Source organism: Monodelphis domestica, chromosome 1 (assembly GCF_027887165.1).
Source record: "Monodelphis domestica isolate mMonDom1 chromosome 1, mMonDom1.pri, whole genome shotgun sequence".
Lineage (NCBI taxonomy): Eukaryota > Metazoa > Chordata > Mammalia > Didelphimorphia > Didelphidae > Monodelphis > Monodelphis domestica.
In genome coordinates, this window is record NC_077227.1 from 424670695 (window position 1) to 424689751 (window position 19057).

The window sequence follows — 19057 nt, forward strand, 5'->3', positions numbered from 1 at the left end:
GTAAATATGAAGAAATGGAAAAAGGCAGGACAATATTGGAAAATAGTTAATAGGATCCTAGGTCTAGGGCCAGAAGGAATCTTAGAGTCCATTAAATCCAACTTGTTCATTTTGTAGATGAAGAACCAAGGCCCAGAGAAGGTAAGTGACTAGCCCAGGGTCATTTAGGTTGACTAGATTACAAAATACATTAGTGGAAACAGTAAAAGAAGGCCATGAAAGAATGCTAGAGATTGATTATGGAAAGATCTTAAATGCCACCCTGGGAAGTTTGTATTTTATCCTAAAACCAAGAGGAAGTGACTAAAGGTTTTTTTTAGCAGAAGAATGATGTCCCTGGGCCACTCAAAACCAAGAAAGGATACTGGGAACAGGGATCCTCCTCCTCCTCTTGCCACCCCCCCCCCCCCCCAGTTAATAAAAACCTATTTTATATGCCCTGGTGGTAACATCCTTCCTTTCTTCCTTTTTCTCCCTTGTTTCTTCCCAGGCTATTGAGTACCCAATCAGGATTGCTGGGCTCTGTGCAGATTTGCCAACAAGAAGACTTCATAAATGGTTTTTAATTTAGTTCTTTCAGTCATTCTTGTTCAGACTTTTCAATTGGGAAGCTCTTTTTAGCAGTTGTATGTGGACAGGTGAGGGAGATATGGGAGTCCCTATAGCAGAGGTTCTTAACCTTTTCGTGTTATGGATCCCTAAAACAAGTTTATAGACTAAGTTAAAGCTCCTGCTCTAAAGGAAGGTTTTCTTAAGCTGTAGTAGCATAACAAAACAAGATATGTGACAAGTAAGGTGTCCCTCTTCCATGGGTAGAGCTAGAGACAGGCTGATGGAGTATTTCCCCTCACTTTTCTTTTACAGGATTTCAAGTTGACCTTTTAGGTCTTATACTCCTCAAGTGGTAATTAAGCTTATTCCTGAAGACTTCCAATAAGAATTCCAAATTCTCATACAGTACATTTTGTATATGACAGTTTTAATTATTAGGAAGTTTAATGCATTGGAAAGAACTCTGACCTTGGAATCAGAGGACTTAGATTACATTTGAATTTGAGTTTATGACTACTACTGCTATAAGTACCAAATCTATGCCACCTCCAGCACTGATCTTACCATGGTATGTATATCTTCAAGTTATCTACCCTCTCTGGCCTTAGTTTCCTGATTTGAAAAATGAATGAGTTAGACCATGTGATCTCTAAAGTCCCTTACATTTCTAAGTTAAAGGAACCATTAAGTACTTCCTTTTATTTAATTGAATTTGGTTTCACTGTAACTTCTACTCATTCCTTTTGTTCTCTGTTGTTTCACTACTGATTTCTTTCTGGGAAGTTGTGTAGGTACTCACCTTTCATGATGTATTGAGAATACCAGTTACCTTCACTCAAAAAGAGACAACTTTGATCTTTTTTTTTATCTTTTCTACCCTTTACCAAAATCAGTGTGGCAGAGTAAAAGCTCTTCTAAATTTAGAGTGAGACTCTTAGTCTCAATGCTGCAACATGTTTAGTACCTTTGAACAATTTGAATTAATTTTCACTACTATGAGCCTATGTCCTCATCTAAAAATGAGATTGACCAAACAATTTCTATTTTCCCTTCCTTCCAACTTTACATCCTGAATCTCCATTTTCCCATGGTTACAGTTCATACTAAGAGATGTATCTTCTCTCAGTATCACTGAACACTGTCTAATGTTGCTTCTCTTTCTTCTATTGCAAACAATTTTGGCACGTTGTCATTCTAAATGTGCTTCAAAAGTTCATGCAATAGATCAATAGATAGATAGAGTATTTGATAGGAAGTTGGACCTTGCATCAATTCAAAGATTTGTCTGCTGCAACAACTCTCTATTATACCTCATTTTTCTTCTCCAAGGTAAGCCTTCAAATAACAATAGTGAAAGTTATGTTACATGGAATGAATTCAAAGTCCTTCATCAGCCTATTTTCCTCTGAATATTCCCCAGCTTATCTTGGCTGGGGAAAAATAAAAATATTTCAACATTTTTTCCTAAGCATCACTAAGCGATTCATGATTATCCCAAAGGAATACAATAGACAATAATGGTTCAAGGCCTAAAGAGATGCAAAGAACACTACCACTAAATGAGATAGAATTTTATACTCTCAGTATTGTTATTAAGAGGTTTTCTATTTCATTCCCCATGTGAACAAGAACCCACATTATAACATCTCTGAAATTAAAAAAAAAAACATTTATTATTATACTATTTGCAAAGCACTGTGTTAACCAATAATCAATTACCTGACTCTTGCTCACAAACCTCTAGTGACAAGGACATACCTACCTTACAAGGCAGCTTCTTCCCTCTTTAGATAGCTTTTTTTTTTTACCTTGGATAAGTCACATCACTTTACAGAGAGGCAATGTGGTATGAAGGAAAGAACATTAACTTTGGAATAGGAGGGCCTGTTTAGTGTTCCTTTGTGTAACCTTGGGAAAGTCACTTAATCTCTCTGGGCCCCAGTTTCTTTAATGTAAAATACAATACAATCCAGACAAAATGTGGCAAACTCAAATAGAAATACAGATCACTAAAGGATCACAGGGGGCCAAATATTGACTTAGAAAATCACATATTAACATTATCCATTCTCTACTTTTTTCTTTTAATAAAAAAAAAATCCGAATTAGATTTTAAGTTTCTTTGGTTGTGGCTGCACTGGAGAGTGTTACAGGCTCTGCGTTTGATACTTTTTGTGTAGATAACAGTAAAGAGAGATGAAATTATTGGTAAGATAAGTTGAATGGACAACCCAAGGAGGCTTTAGCAGCTGAAAGTCAAGTGTAGGAGGTTCTCTAATGAAGCATTTAGCCCCATCTATTGAAAAAAACTTAAAAAATCAATGATTTCAAAAAAGATGTAGATATCATGCCTATCAAACTGAAAGATGACATGAAGCTTAGAGTGATAGTTAACATGTTTGATTAGTTAGGATGTAAAGAGCTCTTTTTTTTTCATTTGAATTAGTTTATTTAGTCAATTTAGAACATTATTCCTTGGTTACAACAATCACATTATTTCCCTCCCTCCCCTCTACCCACTCATCCTGCAACTGACAGGCACAATTTCATTGGGTATTACTTGTGTCCTTGATCAGAACCTATTTCCATGTTGTTGTTTGCACTAGGATGTTCATTTAGAGTGTACACCCTCAACCATGTCCCTTCAACTCATGTATTCCAGAAATTGTTTTTCTTTGGTGTTTTTACTCCCACAGTGTTTCCTCTGGATGTGGATAGTGTTCTTTCTCATAGATCTCTCCAGATTGTTCAGGGTCATTGCATTGCCACTAATGGAGAAGTCCATTACCTTCGATTGTTCCACAGTTTATTAGTCTCTGTGTACAATGTTCTACTGGTTCTGCTCCTTTCACTCTGCATAACTTCCTGGAGGTCATTCCAGTTCACATGGAATTCCTCCACTTTATTATTCTTTTGAGCACAATAGTATTCCATCAACAACAGATACCACAATTTGTTCAGCCATTCCCCAATCTAAGGGCATCCCCTCATTTTCAATTTTTTTTTGCCACCACAAAGAGTGCAGCTATAAATATTCTTGTACAAATCTTTTTCCTTATTATATCTTTGGGGTACAGACCCAGGAGTGCTATGGCTGGATCAAAGGGCAGACAGTCTTTTAGCGCCCTTTGGACATAGTTCCAAATTGCCCTCCAGGATGGTTGGATCATTTCACAACTCCACCAGTAATGAATTAATGTCCCAACTTTACCACATCCCCTCCAGCATTCATTACTTTCCTTTGCTGTCATGTTAGCCAATCTGCTAGGTGTGAGGTGATACCTCAAGAGTTGTTTTGATTTGCATTTCTCTGATTATAAGAGATTTAGAACACTTTTTCATGTGCATATTAATAGTTTTGATTTCTTTAACTGAAAATTGCCTATTCATGTCCCTTTCCTGTTTATCAATTGGAGAATGGCTTGATTTTTTTGTACAATTGATTTAGCTCTTTATAAGTTTGAGTAATTAGACCTTTGTCAGAGGTTTTTGTAATGAAGATTGTTTCCCAATTTGTTGCTTCCCTTCTGATTTTGGATGCATTGGTTTTGTTTGTACAAAACCTTTTTAATTTGATGTAATCAAAATTATTGATTTTATATTTTGTGATTTTTTTTCTAGCTCTTGCTTGGTTTTAAAGACTTTCCTTTCCTAAAGATCTGACAAGTATACTATTCTATATTTGCCTAATTTGCTTATAGTTTCCTTCTTTATATTCAGGTCATTCACCCATTCTGAGTTTATCTTGGTGTAGGGTGTGAGATGTTGATCTAAACCTTATCTCTCCCATACTGTCTTCCAATTTCCCCAGCAGTTTTTATCAAATAGTGGGTTTTGGTCCCCAAAACTAGGAACATTGGGCTTATCATAGACTGTCTTGCTGAAGTCATTTACCCCAAGTCTATTCCACTGATCCTCCTTTCTGTCTCTTAACCAGTACCAAATTGTTTTGATAACCACTGCTTTATAGTATAGTTTGAGATCTGGGACTGCAAGTCCTCCTTCCTTTGCATTTTTTTTCATGATTTCCTTGGATATCTTTGATCTTTTGTTCTTCCAAATGAACTTTGTTATGTTTTTTTCTAATTCAGTAAAAAAGTTTTTTGGTAGTTCAATGGGTATGGCACTAAATAAGTAAATTAATTCAAGTAGGATTGTCATTTTTATTATGTTAGCTCATCCCACCCATGAGCAATCAATGTCTTTCCAATTGTTTAGATCTAGTTTTAATTGTGTGGAGAGTGTTTTGTAGTTGTGTTCATATAGTTTAAACAGCTCTTGATAGGCTAGAATAATGGATGAAATAAAATTCAAAATGAAATTTAATGAAAACAAAAATAAAGTTTTCTGCTTGAGTTAAAAAACTTCAGGAATATAGATTAGAGACATACCTAGACAACAATTTCAATGAAAAAGATCTAGGGGTTTTACTGGTCTTCATGCTCAGGGAGTCAATATTGTAACTTGGCAGCCAAATATACTAATGCAATAGCATTATGATGCAAGAAGCAATGTAACAGTTTGATGAGACTGTCTTGGTCAGAGCACTTCTTCTCAGATGTACTTTAGAGCAGATAGATGTAAGCACAGAACAAGGCAACAAGGATGATTAATGAAAAATATGCCATATGAAGCAGCAGGATCTTTTTCTTAAAGAAGGAAGTACCTAGAGAAGGGCAGCTGTCTTCAATCCCATGAAAGGCTTTCATGTGGAAAATGAATGAAACTTGTTTGTTTGTTTGTTTTTTTTGCTCCCAAAGGGCTAATATAGGAGTAATAAGCAGAACTTGCTAAGAAGCAGATTTAGGTTGGACATAAGGAAGAACTTCATAATAATTGAAGCTGTCCAAAAATGGAACGGATTGCTTGGGGAGGTAATATACTTCCTGTCACTAGAGGTTTTCAAGGAGAAGCTGCATGATCATTAGTCAGGTTTGTTAAGAGTGGGGATTATTGCTCAGGTAGAGATTGGATCATAAGACTTCCGAGATCCATTCTAATAATTAGCTTCTGCCTTCCATTATCTTAGAAGTTATCTAGTTGAGCTTCCAGCTGTGTGAGAGTTCCTTCTAATTAAGTGAATTGTTCTCTGATATGTAGTCATTTAGCCTTTGCTAGATTTCCAATGAAGCTCTTTAGAAGTATATTGGTGGATGGCTCTACTTATTGGGCTAAAATCTACCTCCCCATAATTTCTTTAAAAAAATTATATATATATATATACACACACACACACACACACATATATATATATATATATATATATATATTTAAAACATTTTAAAAATGGAGTTTCTAATTCCCTCTTACCTTCGAGGTCTTTCCCCAATCCATTTTAAAAGGCAAATAAAATGGCATCAATTATACATTTGAAATCATATAAAACAGATATTAGTCATGTTGCAAAAAATAGTATGGAAAAATTTTAAAGTGAGGAAATTGTACTTCAATTGGCATTCTGAGACCATCAGTTCTCTATGTGGAGGAAAAGAGTATTTTTCATCATAAGACCTTCAGAATTGTCTTGGATCATTTCATTAATGAGAATAGCTAAGTCTTTTACTGTTGATTATCACTACCATATAGATATTACTTTTTATACAATGATCTCTTGGTTCTGCTCATTTCACTTTCATATACCATGACTCATTTAACTATTGCCAGTATGTCTTCTTCCTAATTCTTTGCCAATACAAAAAAAGCTGCTATAAATATATATATATATTTATATATATGTTATATATATTTATATATATTATATATTTTTATATATATTATTATATATATTATATATATATTATTATATATATATTATTATATATAAATATATAAATTAAGTGTTTTCTTTTTTTTCTTAGATCTTGTGGGAATACTGGACAAGTAGTGGTATTGCTGGATCGCAGTTTTAGAGCCCTTTGGGCATAATTCCAAATATTTTGCCAGAATAGACCAACTGACAACTCCATCAATAGTTAACAGTTTTTTGTGTTTTTTTTTTTCAAATCCATTCCAGCATTTGTAATTTGTAACAGGTGTGAGGTAGTCAATTGGGGAATGGTAAATATTTTCATAAATTGGAACTGAGGTTTCTTATATATTTGAGAAATGAGGCCTTTGTCAGAGAAACTTGCCATAAAATGTTCTGAAATTATTTCATTGTCTACCTTTTAGCAAAACACAGTTTCTCTGATTATCTAAGTAAGTTGATTTTTGGCTTTGATTTGATGACAATTGCTATCTTGCCTTTTTTACTTTATAATTTTCTTGCATCATTCTCATTCCTTTTCCCAGGTTTTTCCTCTACCATTCATCTTTCTTTAACTCTTCCAGGAATTCTTGTTGGGCTTCTGTCCAATCTACAGAATTTTTCCTTTGAGGCTTTGTTTGTACCTATTTTTCACATTGTTATTTTCTTCTAGTTTGTGTCTTGGTTGTCCCCCATCTCTGTAGGAGATTTTGCTCATTTTCAAGCCTATTTCTTGAATTTGATCTTTATGTTAAAGTTGGGCTCTGCTCACCTGGGGATGGGGAGGCATTGTCTTAAGCTTCAGGCTTTTTCATGATGCTACTTTCAGAACTGGTTAGGGAGTGTGAAAGTTTTCAATGTTTCTAAAGTATTATGATTCTGGGAAAGGTATGGTTAATTAAATCATTTAACCCTCTTTGCCTCAATTTTTTCATCTATAAAATGAGCTGGAGGAGAAAATAGATAACCACTCCCATGTTTTTGCTAAGAAAATCCCAAATGGGATCATGAAGAATCAGATATGACTGAAACAAGTGAACAGCCAACAACATTTTTCTAAGAATTTCAGTATTGGCCTTGCTTCTGGCTCCTGGATATCTGGTATTGGCAAGTTTTTAGTTATCATATGTGTAAGTTCTTACATATAACTATTAAATGTTTCCTTCCCTCCCTCCTTCCTTCCTTCCTTTCTACTCTTTCTTTCTTCCCTTCCTTCCAAGTCTCCTCTTATGCCATTATGTATTTATACATTTTTTCAACATTAAGACTAAAAGCCATATTTCAAAGCTATCACAGTTTTTCTACTAGAACATAAAGTAGAGGAATGGTATGGCTAGAAGGGACCATTTATTACCATCCTTGACTCATAATTTGTTTAAGCTAAAAACATCTTCTTTTCCTCTGCTTTCTAACATTGAAGACAGAAGTTCATTTGAGTACACTAACAACAGTGAAAGGCATCAATGAAGGTGGCAGACTAGGCCAAAGATGTTCATGACGAATTTATAAGTATCTAGATCCTGTGGTGGCCGCCAAACTCTAATATGGAGCTTATATTAAAATGACAAGTATGACATGTTCTTAGTATAATAATTGGTTTATCAAAATGAATAACTGTCCAGTTATTTCCAATTTAGTGCAGAATAAGCGCATAATGGTATTTACTTTTAAAATCAAACTTTACCTTTTTAATTAACAAAATCTATTTTATCTCCCTCTAATTCTCCCCTCCAGTTAAAAAAGGAAAAAAAGAAAAATAATAACTTTGTAACAATTGAAACAAATTCCTTCATTGGCAATGTTTAAAAGATAAATATCTCATTTGATGCTCTAAATTCATCAATTTTCTATTGGGAGGTGGAGAGCATCTTTCATCTTGGATCTTTTGGAATTGTGGTTGGTCAGTGTTGATCAGAGTGTTTATGTCTTTCAAAGTATTTTGTATTTACAATATTACTGCTTTGCATATGGTATTTTCAAGTATCTATAAATTTCTATGAAACTATTTTTCCATTATTTCTTAATACCAAATGATGTTCCATTAATTCATACACCATAATATTATCAGTCATCCCCCCAACTGATGAGCACCCTAAAAATTTCTAGTTCTTTGTCACCACAAAAAGCTGCTATAATAATAATCTTAGGAGTATTTCATTTAGATTAAGGTTAGCTCCAGAACACTGCTTTTGACATGGTACCCAAATCACCTTAACTTCTATATTACAGGGTTACATTTAATGCTTGCCCAGGAGACATTTACCCACCACATCATTTGGGAGGCTCTGAAGATCATCAAATGGTGTTTCCAGAGTGTTGGTATCCACATTCAAAATCACAACATCTTCCAAGGCCATACTCCTTACTTTCTATAAATGATCACATAGAAAAAAAGAATATGTTGAAATCTAGAATGCATTTACTAATAATAATGACATCTCAGATTTCTATAGTAGCATGCTATGATACATATTATATTAGCATATATAGTAATAAACTATGTCATGCATTTTGTACCAATATTATCATAATTATAAAATATATTTCTATACTGTCTTAAGATTTACAATTTGCTTTCCATGGAATACCTCTGTGAATTAGTGAATGGAAGTAATATTGCCATTTTACAGGTGAGTAAACTCAGGATCAATGTATTAAGGTGACTATCTCAGTCACCCATCAAATAAGTATTAGAGCTAGGACTATAATCTAAGTCTTAATATTCCAAACCAAGGGCTTTTCATACCATAATATGTTGTCTTTTTTGCAAAGTTGCTAAAATTTTCCAGTGTATCACTTAGTACTTTTTACTTTGTAGCAGTTGATAAAAATAAGTCTTTATTACTCAATATTATTTTAAAGGTTTATCTAGCTTTCATAGATTATGTTCAATATTCTATCATTTAATGTTTTACAATTCAAAGTTCTAATTTCCCTAAGAGATCTATCATTGCACAATTTGGGATTTTTTGGTCACTGATTACACTAAGGTGCCATAAGCAAAAAAGCCTCAAAGGAGGAAGGGAGGAAAGTACTTAATGTCTCCAATATAGCCACTATCTAGTCATTAAGAACAGTTGTCTCCATTTTTTTCTTAATTATGCAATCTTATTGGTTAAAAATGTTCAAGTTATGTATACTTAACTTATATATGTTATATACAGAGACAGGATGACCTATGAGATAGAGAGCTGGCCTCAGAATCAGAAAGATGTTGGCACAAGTTCCAACTCTTTCAGAGATTGACAGGGAGAGTCACTGGGAAAATCACTTAAACCCTTAGTATAAATTAAAGACAACACATCAACCTACATTTGTAAAGGGATATTCCTCAGTTCTTAGTGAAATCACAGGTTGACTCTTATTCCTATCCCCACAAATCACTATATAATTTATTCCTATACAATATTATATTAATACATCATATACATTATAAAACATTAAATTAAAAACATTTAAAATTATGAGATAAATATGGAATATTTGATCCTAGAGTCAGTAGAGAGCAACTGGAATTTATTGAGTAGAGGGTGAGATGGCAGAAAAGCACGGAGACTTTTAGAAACACGTAAGAACTGTGGTAGGAGATGATAAGGTTTGGATCTAGAATGGTTATTATGTGTAGAGGGAGAAAAGGAGACAGAAAAAAGTTCTGAGCTAGAAATGATCTGATCTGGATAGATGGAGTGAGAGTCCAGCTTGACACCAAGGTTTAAAATGGGTAGGTTGCTCAGTGGATGGAGAGCCAGGTCTAGAGATGGGAGGTCCTAGGTTCAAATCTGGATTCAGAAACCTCCTAGTTGTGTGACCCTGGGCAAGTCACTTAACCCCAATTGTCTAGCCTTTACTTCTTTTCTGTCTTGGAACTGATACTTAATATCAATTCTAATAGAGATGATAAGAATGTTTAAAAAATGGATATCTAAGAGGGTTGAAGTTAGTGCTCTCAACAATAAGTGAAGTTAGAGGGGGAAAATAAAGCAAATAAGGCAACCCATCTATATCTATTCGTCCTGTGGAATTCTGGATGAATTTTATCCCACCTAAAACAAGAAGGGTGGAGGGTCATATTCAGTACTCTGATTTTTAGAACAATCCAGCAAGAGAAATCTGCTTTTGCTAAGAGGTGATTTATTCTAAAAAGGCAGGAGGTAGCGTATGGGGGAATAAATTTTCATCAAGATAGTACAAACAAGATGAGAAAAGGGTCTAAAATGAAGTTAAGAGACTGTATTAGTAGAGAGACAGAGGCAAATATGAAAGATTTAGAGGCAGAACTAAGATTTGACATTTGATTAGATATGTGAATGAAGGGTGAAGGAAGGAAATCAAGGATTTCGGAATTTGAGTGACTAGAAGGATGGTGCCCTTGAAAATAACAGAGAAGTCTGATAGATAAGTTGGGGGTTTGGGGAAAAAAAGAATGTAATGATACCCATGAATCCAAATCATAATTCATCCATGCCTACTAATTCTGTATGATTCATTCTTTCTACCTAACATGAGAAGGGGAAGGTAGGCCTATTCTGATTACTATCTCCAAATGCAATGAAGTCTAGAGATGATCCCAATGGCATGTGAACATACCTAGCTCAAAGGGAGAAAACTGAAAGCTTTTATAGCATGGGGAAAACAGAGAAGAGAGGAGAGGGTTAAGTGTTGAGAGATAAATACAGTTGTGGAGGAGGTGTTAGAGATAAGTTAGAGATAAGTATTTAGATTTGCACTTTTGCAGCAAGGATGAGATACAACCAGTCTTACCACCTTCCAACTGGTCAGTCATCTACTCTTTGGAGTCAGTCCACAATATGAGGTGATGCCACTGCCTCCCAGGTGACCTCAGACCCCCACTGTGGAGGAGAGTACTGACCTAAAAGATCCTAGAATATCTGCTTTTGAGCATCATGTACTGGACTAATCATTTTCCTGTTAGTTTTGGCCTCCTTAAAAAGTAGTCCTTCTATCAGACTTAGAGAGATACATCTTTGCTTCCAATTATTTTTTAAAAATCACTCTATCCACACAGCTTGTGTTTCTTACTTTGAGGAAGAAAATTCGGCAAAGATATGAGCAGATGTCAAAAACGTCCCCCAGAAACCCTACCCAATTAAAAATACTAACTGGTACTGAAGAACACCCAACAGCTCTCATGTAGCTAGGTCCATGAACACATTCCCTCTCTTTTTTAGTTACAACATATGCCAAGGCCTCTGCCAGAGGCAAACCCCACCCCCACCAGCCGCTGTGGGTTCTTCTCAGCAATGAAAAAACACACACACATGGACAAACACTTTAGCTACCCAACTGGCATTTCCTGAACATAGGAGCAAAACCAAATGTGACATTTCCCCATTGATCCCATTAATTAAAAAATGCCTTCCTCTTTATGTTGCAGTAGGGACCTTGCTTGACTTCCTGCCCTCTAAATCACAAATGCAGCCAAGGCTGTTAACACTCGAAATATAGAAATCCTTTGATTTAGAACTTGATAAAAGTAAAGGGCAGTGACAAGAGGTGATGTGGAGTACTGAAAGGTTAGGGGGACTTAGGTTCAAATCTCAATTCTAAAACATAATATTCTTCCTACTCCCTGAAGTTTCTTCATCTTCAAATTGGAGGAAATAATCCTTATAAGATTAATTTCACAAGGTTGTCATGAAGATCAAAGATTTTTATCAGCTAAATAGTGCAAATAGTATTAGCCCCTGTTTTATGGATGGAGGAAACTATTACTTAGAAAGGTTAAGTGATTTGCTCTGACAGCTACTAAGTGCTGGAACCAGGCCTCCTAACTCTGAGTTCTCTGTTCACTCATTCACCTAACAAACATTTATCATGGACTACAATGTGCAAAACACTGTGCTTGGTGTTAAAAAGTTCAGATAAGACCTGGCCCCAGTTTTCATAGGACTTCTATTTTATTAGAGAGTTAAGATACAAAAGATCAAGATCATACAAAATGTTTCCTATTAAGAATCTCAGCAGAGAGCAGACTGTGGTAGGTGAGACATGAGAGGAAAGGTATTTCCTGACTTGAGGAGGGGAAGATTTGGGAAAGCTTCATGAATCAGATAGTATTTGTTTTTGTTTCAATAAAACCTCTTACTTTCCATCTTAGAATTGATACTATGTATTAGATTACACATCAGAAGAGCAATCAGGGCTAGAGAAATTAAGTGACTTGCCCAGGAAGTGTCATACAAGCTAGGAAGTATCTGAGATGGCATTTGAACCACAACCTCCCCTCTCCAGGCCTGACTCTCTATCCACTGGGTAATCTAGCTGCCCCTAAGAGGTAGCATTTTTGTTGGATATTGAAAGACAATTAGAAACTCAACAAGCAAAAGAGGGATAGAAATCCTATAAGCCTGTGGAGTGAATGCTCCTCTCTTAAGTGAGAATAGAAAAGTCTATTCCTAAGAGAATACCAATATCTCCTCTTCTTTAGCCTTTGTTACTACTGGCCCAGTGATGAGAACAGTGAACCTTCCCTCAACCCCCATTATCTATAAGTCAACTGTAGTAAAATGAGTTTGATTCCCAGAGGATTTGCAAATTGGGTTTTAGTAAATATATATATTGCTTTAAGCTCCCTCAAAGAAAATATAAGCTATATTTGTCATTCTGAGGGAATGAAGATTGACTGACATGGTTCTTGATAATGCAATATACCCAACTATAACTCATATATGGAAGATTAGAAGCACAGAATACCAGAGTTGAAACAGCCATTAGAGTAAAGAATATTACATATGTCAGAGCTGAAAAGGTACTCAGACCACAGACTATTAAGACCATTAGCAACTAAATCATAAAATGTTAAGAGTTGGAAGGAAAGGTTAATGGTGAAAAATTAAAATTAATCATCAATAATTTCATGTTTCTTATCCTAAAATTATTCTCAAAAAGAATTTAAGGTTTGCATTTTAGAATAATAATACAACGGATAGAATTCAAGAATAAAATATTTTGAACAGAAGAGTACTGGAAACTACAATGGTTCTGATGGAAGGGACTACTTTGCTTTATGTATCTCTAGCACTTACAATGTCTGGCATATATTAAGCAAATAGTAAATGCTTTACATTAAATTAATTTTCATTAAATGCTGTCTTATTTTCCTACTAGTCTATAACTTCCACGAAGGGAGAAGCTATATTGCATCTAAAAGTTAAATTTCCTCTAGAGCAGTGGTTCTCAACCTTTCTAGTGCCATGACCCCGCAATACAGTTCCTCATGTTGCAGTGACCCCAAACCAAAAAATTATTTTGATGGCTACTTCAAAACTGTAATTTTGCTACAGTTATGATTGGGAATATAAATACCTGATATGCATTATGTATTCTCATTGCTACAAATTGAGAGGTTGAGAACTGCTGCTCTGAAGCTTATTACAATGTTCTGCACATATTGGCACTTGATGAATTGTATTATAGTACCATGTTAGAGCCAAAAGACAACATAGAGGGGCAACTAGGTGGTTCAGCAGAGAGAGAATCAGGTTTAGAAATGGGAGGTTCTGGATTTAAGTCTAGCCTCAGACATTTCCTAGATAGTCAACCTCTTGTAGTCTCAATTTTCTCCTCACTGAAATGATGATAAATATTATTTGCATTACTTATCTCATAATTCCTCTGGAATTGCCATTACATAAATAATAAGCTTTACTTCATTTTAGATCTCTTCCTCTCAAGTTCCTTCTACCTTATGGCACTCACAAAAATGGGATTTTCCCCCAGACGACACTGAATTTCTAGTGATGGTTTTCAGCACCAGTCATATCTTCCCCTATAACCTTTCCTGTCCCCAAATCCTGAAGAGTTATAATACTCTTTATTCTTCATTACTTTTCCCACTCTCCATTTGCCAACATCACTGAGTACCTTCCTTTAAAGTTCAGTTCTGCTAACATCACTCAAGAGCCTTTTTTTCTTTGATGCTCATTCTATTGAAATTCATCACTCAGTGTAGATTATGTTTTCCAGCTTCAGATAGGCAGCACAGTAGATAGAACACGGTAGTCTGGGTATAAGGAAATCCTGATTTTAAATCATGCCTCAGATATTTACTAACTGGGCAAGTCACTTAATCTTGCTGTGTCTCAGTTTCCTCATTTGTAAAATGAGGATAATGGCAGGTACTTCACAGAGTTGCTGAGGATAAAAATAAGATAATAATTTGTAAAGTATTTTAAAAGCCTTAAAGCATTATATAAATGCTAGCAATTTTCACTAGGATTAGAATGACTAGTCTATGTGACCCTGGGCTAAGTTCCTTCACTCTCATTCCCTAGCCCTTACCCTCTTCTACCTTGGAACCAATATACAGTATTGATTCTAAGATGGAAAGTAAAAGTTTTTAAAAAAAGAAATGCTAATATTGCTATTGCCAAATCTGATGGTCTTTTCAGAGACATTATCTTTAATTCCTCAGCAATGGTTGTCACTGCTGATCACCTTCCTCTCAAGTATTCTCTCTTCTCCAGTTTTCTATGGCATTATTCTCCTGGTACTACTATACCTACATGTTTATTTCCTTTCAGTCTTTGCTGACTCATTGTCCAAATCACCACCCCATAAGTATGAATATATCACAAGATTCTATCCTGGGCCCTCTTTTCCCTCTAAATTCTGTCACTTGGTGACTTCATCAGTGCCCATAGGTTTAACTACCATAGCTCTATAGATGACTCCCAGATTTATATCTGTTTCAATTTCTCTTGAGTTGTAAACCAGAATCAATACTTACATTTCAAATGAGATATCCCATAAAACTGAACATGGCTGAAACAGAACTCATAATCTCTCCTACTTTTCTTCTGAACTTCCTAATTTTCACCAAGGGTACCACTATCCTTATAGTTTACCAGGTTTGTATCTTGAATATTATCCTCAACTCCTCACTTCCTCTTACTTCTCAAATCCAATTAGTTGCCAAATCTCCTCACTTCTACATCTTTCATATCTGCCTTTGTCTTATTACTCATATAGCCCTTCTCTTAGCTCAGGCCCTCATTACTTCTCATCACCTGAACTATGGTAATATCCTCTGAACTGGGTTCCCTATCTCTACTATATTCCATTTTCTAGTCAGTAGGTAAGATAATTTTCCTTTATACAATCCTGATAATATTACTCCCCTGCTCAATAAACTTCTGTGGCACTCCTTTCCTCTGGGATAAAATAACTGTTCCTTTATTTGGCTTTAGGATCTTCAAAACCTACCCCCAATCCACCTTTCTAGATTCATAAACATGACTAGCCTATCCACTCTCTGTGTCATGGCCAAATTGACCTTGCTATTCCTCGTATGTGATTTTTTCCTCCCTGTCTCCATGACTTTCCATTGCCTGTTCCCCATACCTATAATGTATTCTTTTCTTACTTCCCTGCCATGGAATTAATTTCCCTCAAAACTCAAATATCACCTTCTACAGAAACCTTTTCATCATTCCGCTAATTTCTAGTGCTCTCCCTCTTTAGCCCTGCTGTTGTTGAGTCCATCAGTCATGACTGACTCTTCATGACCTTGTGGACCAATTGTCTAGAGAATATCTTTGGCAAAGATACTGGAGAGGTTCGCCATTTCCTTCTTCCAATTTTATATGGGCAGAGTTTAAGTCCCAGGAATAACTTGCCCCAATACTTGCCAAGATCATATAGCTAGTAAGAGTCTGAGGTAAAATTTGAACTTTGGTCTTTCTGACTCCAGCCTAGCAGTCTCACCCTCCTTAAATTACCTTGCATTTTGTTTCTATTCCTATATTCCTATTAGATTTGGAAATGATTTTTTCCTGATAAAATGTAAGCTCCTTGAGAGCAAGGACTATTTTATTCTTGTCTTTGTATCCCCAGGACCTACCATAGTTCCTTGTAAATAGTAGGTATTTAATAAATGTTTGTTGATTAATTGATTAAGATCCTCCTTCACAAGGGATATGACTGGCTTAGTGGAAAAAAGGAAAAGAGGGCAAGAGAGAAAGGGAGAAGGAGGGAGGGGTCAAACAGTCCTTTAATTTAATTTAAGTTTCTAGAGAGGTATATAGGGAGCAGTGACATTTCCCCCATACCACCTCAGGCCCCAAAGGTCATTGAGCTGCCAAGGATTTGATAAACTCTGGTTTTTCCTTTGTCACAAGGGTCAGGAAGGAATAGACACTGATTTGTTCTTTCCTGTTGCACAAAATTAAAAAGCTCACGTTGACAGTTCAGAGGAGCTCTGAATATGGAGCTGGAGTTTTCCAATGTACTTTAACCAGAAACAGAAGTTGGTTATAAGAGAGGTGATAGAACACTTCTTAAAAGAAGTCAGCCTCAAACCATTCGTCAAAATGTGACAATATCAGACTTATGTTAACAAGGTCAAAGATGACTAAGGAAAGTCAGAGAGTTATTTTGTCAGCAGCCCATAATCCCCAAGAATATTTGAGGTAGGGCAGATCTTATAATGGAGAATATTCCATAATAAAACCCAGAACCTAGAATGTCATATTTGGAATAAACTTAAGAGATCATTTTACATATGGTCTCTAAAGACCCAGTAAAATCTTAAAATCTTTAACATTATGTAAGTGAAAGTTATGTCTTATTTAGCATTTAATGTTCTTTAGAAACTGGCCTCTAAATGCCCTCTTTATTATCCAGTCAAATTCACTTAGTTGCTTTTCTCTTTAGCCAAGATACTGCATCTTCTGTCTCAATGCCCTGCACTGCTTCTTTCTCTTTCCTGGAAAGATCCATTCCAAGCTCTTGGCATCCTTGGCTTCTTTCAAGTCTCTATTCTCTTCAAAGGAGGTTTTCCTGGTCCACCCAGCTACTACAGTCATTCTCTATGGATACCTTCCAATTACTCTGTATTTCTCTTGTATGTTATGGTGTGTGTGTGTGTGTGTGTGTGTGTGTGTGTGTGTGTGTGTGTACATACATACATATGTTCTTTTCCATTAAAATTAGAATTCCTTAAGGGCAAGGATTGTTATAGCTCTTTCTTTGTGTGCTCAGTACTTAGTACTATGCTAGGTACACAGAAAGGGCTTAATCATGCTTTTAGGTGAATTGGTTAATTGAAGTCTGAGAGTCTCCATTATCCCTAGTTTTAACCTCTTCTTCTTTTGCATATTAATTAAGTTTAGCCCTTGGTTAAAGAAGGTCTCCCTTAAAAGGAGCTGGTCTCTTCACTTTGTGGAACAGAACTAAAAAACAAAACTGAAAAAACTTCCTCCTGGGTTTTGTTAAAGAAGAGTTCAGACCTTTTGATCTATGTAAGTCACTTGGGTGAAAAATCCCATTTTCTTTCCTATTACTTTAAAATGCTTCTAAGACACAAAGTTATTTATTCTCCCTTCTGGTTGGTTCAGTCACTATATTTCTCTGAAGTAGTATGAAGGAAAAAGAGACAACATTTAATACCATGCTCCCCAAGATTTGGTCTATAGATATAATTTTGGTGGGAAGGAAGAAGAAAGTAGGATACTTTTATGAATAAAAAACAGTTGTTCCTATGAAAATTTTTCTTCTGCAAAATTAAGTATTTAGTAAAATATATGAAAGAACAGTAAACAGGGAGCTAAGAGGCCTGCATTACAGTTCTGCAACTGACACTTGGGTAACTACACTGGTAAAGTCATCATTCCCTCTCTAGGCCTCAGTTTTCCTATCTATAAAGGAGGAAGGCTATAGTAGAGAACACTTCTTTCAGCTCTAATAATCTGCTTAACATCGAGTCCACTCCTAATATGTTCTAATAATTTTTGTCTAAGATTTCTCGAAGTTATAGCATTCTTTGATTTTAATCTTCATTTCAACCACATTTTTAAGATTTTACAGGTGATTCTAATTGCCTATCAGACAATCTTCTTTGTTTGGTATTCAAAGAAAGCAGCAACCTGTTCACAATTTACTTGGCTACTTAATCTCTCACATTTTCCTAATACAAAAATTCTGAGTACAGAGTTCTTTCTAGTGACAGCCTCTTTCCCACTTTTAGATTTTTTCTCATGATATTTAGACTCACAGTTTAGAATGTATCCTTTCTTTCTCCCCTCCCCCTTTACTTTGACCCACAAAGCAATATGGCATCACAAAATAAGTACTAGATATGAAATCAGATGACATAGATTCAAATTACAGCTCTGTTTATTTCCTATGCTGCTTTGGGCAGAAATTTTATCTCTCTGGGCCTCAGTTTTCTCATTAGAAAAACAAGGAGCCTATACTAGACAATTTCTAAGACCTTTTCCATTTTAAATCCTATATACCTATAATGCTTCTTTCCTTCTCTGAATTAGAACTGTATTTTTAGGTCATGTCATATGTTATACTATATGATTATATTGTTCCTCTGCCTCTCCAGTCCACATTCACAATGTACAACACTTCTTGCTTATATACTTCCATTAAAGTTATACTCTAACATCTTTTCATTTGAGTCCTTGATCTTTTTTTTAAACACTTATCTTCAGTCTTAGAATCAATTCTGTATAATGGCTCCAACACAAAACAGTAAGGGCTAGGCAATGGGGGTTAAGTGACATGCTCTGGGTCACACAGTTTGGAAGTGTCTGAGGCCAGATTTGACTCAAGACTTCCTGTCTCCAGGTCTGGCTTTCTGTATACTTCACCACCTGGTTGCCCCATGCTTGGCCTTTATATTTGTTAGCTTCATTAAAAAAGAAAACAAGACACCCCCTCCATCCCCTTCCATCTTAGAATGAAAACTGTTCTAAGGCAGTTCCTATCACATTGATCATTTCTTAGAGC

At 35.5% G+C, this 19057-nt stretch overlaps 1 protein-coding gene across 6 annotated transcripts in view; it reads right to left on the minus strand.

Moving 5' to 3' along the window:
* The window catches only part of DENND1A (DENN domain containing 1A), a 728196-nt gene that overhangs the window by 221534 nt on the left and 487605 nt on the right, over positions 1-19057 (minus strand). For all 6 annotated transcript variants that reach the window (XM_007474630.3, XM_007474629.3, XM_007474632.3 and 3 more), the window contains one exon: positions 8566-8667. In XM_007474630.3, the coding sequence (XP_007474692.2) occupies positions 8566-8667 (102 nt within the window). The remainder of the gene's footprint in view (positions 1-8565; positions 8668-19057) is intronic.